General features: G+C 32.8%; 1 protein-coding gene across 1 annotated transcript; it reads left to right on the forward strand.

Moving 5' to 3' along the window:
* LOC136068024 (peroxidase 3-like) lies at nt 1-3,030 on the forward strand (the record flags this gene model as incomplete). The annotated part of the gene is given in 4 exon segments (XM_065774646.1): nt 1-144; nt 304-495; nt 2,166-2,328; nt 2,426-3,030. Coding segments are annotated over 4 exon segments (915 nt in total), but the record flags the coding sequence as incomplete, so codon positions are not given.
* Nucleotides 3,031-3,243: the final 213 nt, after the last annotated feature.

The raw sequence follows: 3,243 nt of genomic DNA on the forward strand, positions 1-3,243 counted from the left end.
GCTCAACTGCAGTTGGGTTTTTACTCTAAGAACTGCCCAAAAGCTGAGAAGATTATTCAAGACTTTGTTAACCAGCACATCCACAATGCTCCATCATTGGCAGCTGCCCTCATAAGAATGCACTTCCATGACTGCTTTGTCAGGGTTTGTGTCAACTCTTTTATCTTCTCACATGAACTTTTTTCCACACTGCTTTTCTTAGCTTATTCTTCATGAGTGTTTTACTATATGTGAATGTAAAGATATTGCCTCTTTTGGTTGTAGTTACTAACAGAGAAGTTCATGTTTTTGCCTCTTATTCAGGGGTGTGATGCATCTTTGCTTCTGAACTCAACCTCAAATAACCAAGCGGAAAAGGCTGCTACTCCAAATCTGACAGTCAGAGGTTTTGACTTCATTGACAGAGTGAAGAGCCTAGTTGAAGCTGAATGTCCTGGCATAGTTTCTTGTGCAGATATCATTGCTTTGGTTGCAAGAGATTCTATTGTGGCCACGGTGAGAACTCAAAACAATTTTATTCTAGCTCTATCCTGCCTATATACATTACTTTTTCACTACAAATTTTATAATTTCTGAGTTGATCAACCATGATCAACTCAGCTATGTCTACTGTGAACTCCACAATTACAAAATTTATAGAAAAAAAAAAAAAAAATTGTGTCTTTGGCCAACGGGAGAGCCAAGGGGGGCGAGAGCCCAAAAACTTATATTTTTTATTTTTAATATATATATATATATGATAAAATTTAATTACAGTATTTAAATGCTATTTTTTTAGATCCCTTCCTCAAATTCTGTACGTTTTGCTCTGATATATGTCACGCAACCATATATAAAAAATATATAAAAAATCTAAAGGGTGGCGAGGGGAACCTCCCCAAATAAATGTCAAGCAACCACTTTTTTTTTTTTTTTTTGACTTAATACTACACGCTAGAACCAAAAATGCAACGGGTGTCGATTTTGCCACCTTACATATATCAGAGCAACCATATGTCCATATAAGTACAAAATATATTTCCGTCTTTTTACAACTACATTAAAGTTTGATGAGTCCCACTTCACCCTCATAGTTTTGTGCTTTGACACGCTCTCACTGCTTTAGCGGCTAACCTCTCTCCTCCCAATTCAAAGATAAATAATGTTATTTTATCTACATAAATTTTTTTACAACAAATTTCATAAAAGTTGACCAAAAAAAAATTTACAACTATTGAGCTGTTAAGTTGATATTAATCTTATTTGGGCCAATCATTTTATTGTTTATTATTTACAACTTGCTACTAAAGTGATTGTAAAAGATTTTGTGAAAAAAACTATTAGATTTATTATTTTTGAAACATATACTTGTAGTCAATTGTGATATATACTTGTGAAAAAAAAATGACAAGATATATATTTGATATCCTTAGTGTTTACAATAATGATCTTCATATGATTGAATAATAATATATCCATAGGGGCTTTTCTGTAATTAGAAAAAAAAGATATATACATGTGAAAAAAAAATTCTTTTGTTTTCTATATTTTGATACTATGAAATATATATTTGTAATCAATTATGATTATGAAAAAACCTAAAAATTACATTAATATATAATTTTTTTTATTTTGTTATTAATATTGATTAATATTTTTTAAATTAATTTTAGTTTCAATCTTGGTTTCCTTAAACTGAAATCATGGCTCTACCATTGTCTTTGGAAAAACTAATAGGGTAATTACATCCTCGAGATTTTACAAGATAACACCCTCTAAATGCTTCATGAGATGACACTTTCCTCTTGAGGTCTGCATAAATGTAACATTTAAGTTTCCATTGAAAAAATATATTTTAAAAAAATCATATTAATTTATATATGCCTTAATGACTGTCATTCATCCACAAATATTAAAGGTGAAGAGTTATTTCGTCCATAATTTGAATAAGAATCTTTCATTAAAATGGAATATATTGTTAGTAAAATCACAATTGGAGAGAATATGAACTTAGTTGTTGCATTTATACAAAACTAGAGAGTGCCATTCTTCCACAAATCCGAAGAAATAAAAGTGCCGTTTTGAAAAAGAATGACGGTATTTTTAAAAAATAAAACCATAATCTTTCTTTTTATGACTAAGGAAATGGACCATTTTTACTAGTTTCTATGTTATGTTTTGGACAGGGAGGTCCATTTTGGAGAGTCCCAACTGGTCGAAGAGATGGGACAATCTCTAATAGGTCAGAAGCCTTGAACAACATCCCACCTCCAACTGGAAACTTCTCCACTCTCCAGAGACTATTTTCCAACCAGGGTCTTGACTTAACTGACCTGGTCTTGCTCTCAGGTAAGCTAAGCATTGTAATTTCCTAGCACTTGTTTCTATCATATACTAAATTAATCTATATTGATACTAATACATTATATTAATCAATTTTTTTCAGGTGCTCACACCATTGGTGTGTCTCATTGTTCATCATTTTCAGCCCGCCTGTATAATTTCACTGGTGTGGGTGATCAGGACCCAGCTCTAGACTCTGAATATGCTGCCAATCTCAAGGCAAAAAAGTGTACAAATCCTAATGATAATACCACAATAGTTGAGATGGATCCTGGAAGTCGCAAAACATTTGACCTTAGCTACTACTCACATCTACTTAAAAGGCGGGGTCTATTCCAATCCGATGCTGCTTTAACTACGAACCCCACAACTAAGACTTTCGTCACCAAACTACTTCAAGGACCAATTCAAAATTTCTATGATGAATTTGCCAAGTCCATGGAGAAAATGGGTCGTATCAACGTTAAGACAGGGTCAACCGGTGAGATTAGGAAGCAATGTGCAGTAGTGAATAGCTAGAATCTTTTTTTTTTTCGTTCTTTCTTTAATTTGGTGGATTAAATTTCATGGTTTGGGTACCATGCTAGTTTGAAATTGTTTGTTATTTTAATTTGATGTGTGAATAAATGGACAGTAGATGGATCGTACCTGTATTTTTCCGTTACGTAAGCAGAGAAATAAAGGACTGTAGACCCCCCTCTCATTTTCCCTTGGTTTTTCAATATATTCTGAATAAAGACTGTAGACCCACCCTTCCCTTGTTATTTCAACATAGAATTGTTCTTTGTCCAAATGCTTTAAATTTTGGATTCTTCGAAATATTCCTTGACGCTCCTAACAAATTATATAGGATATATTTTGTAGAAATTGTGACTTTTACCCCCTTTAGCAGTGCTTGGTTCCTTCTAAAATCCCTTTCTT

The sequence above is a fragment of the Quercus suber genome, unplaced genomic scaffold (assembly GCF_002906115.3).
Source record: "Quercus suber isolate HL8 unplaced genomic scaffold, Cork oak 2.0 scaffold_95, whole genome shotgun sequence".
Lineage (NCBI taxonomy): Eukaryota > Viridiplantae > Streptophyta > Magnoliopsida > Fagales > Fagaceae > Quercus > Quercus suber.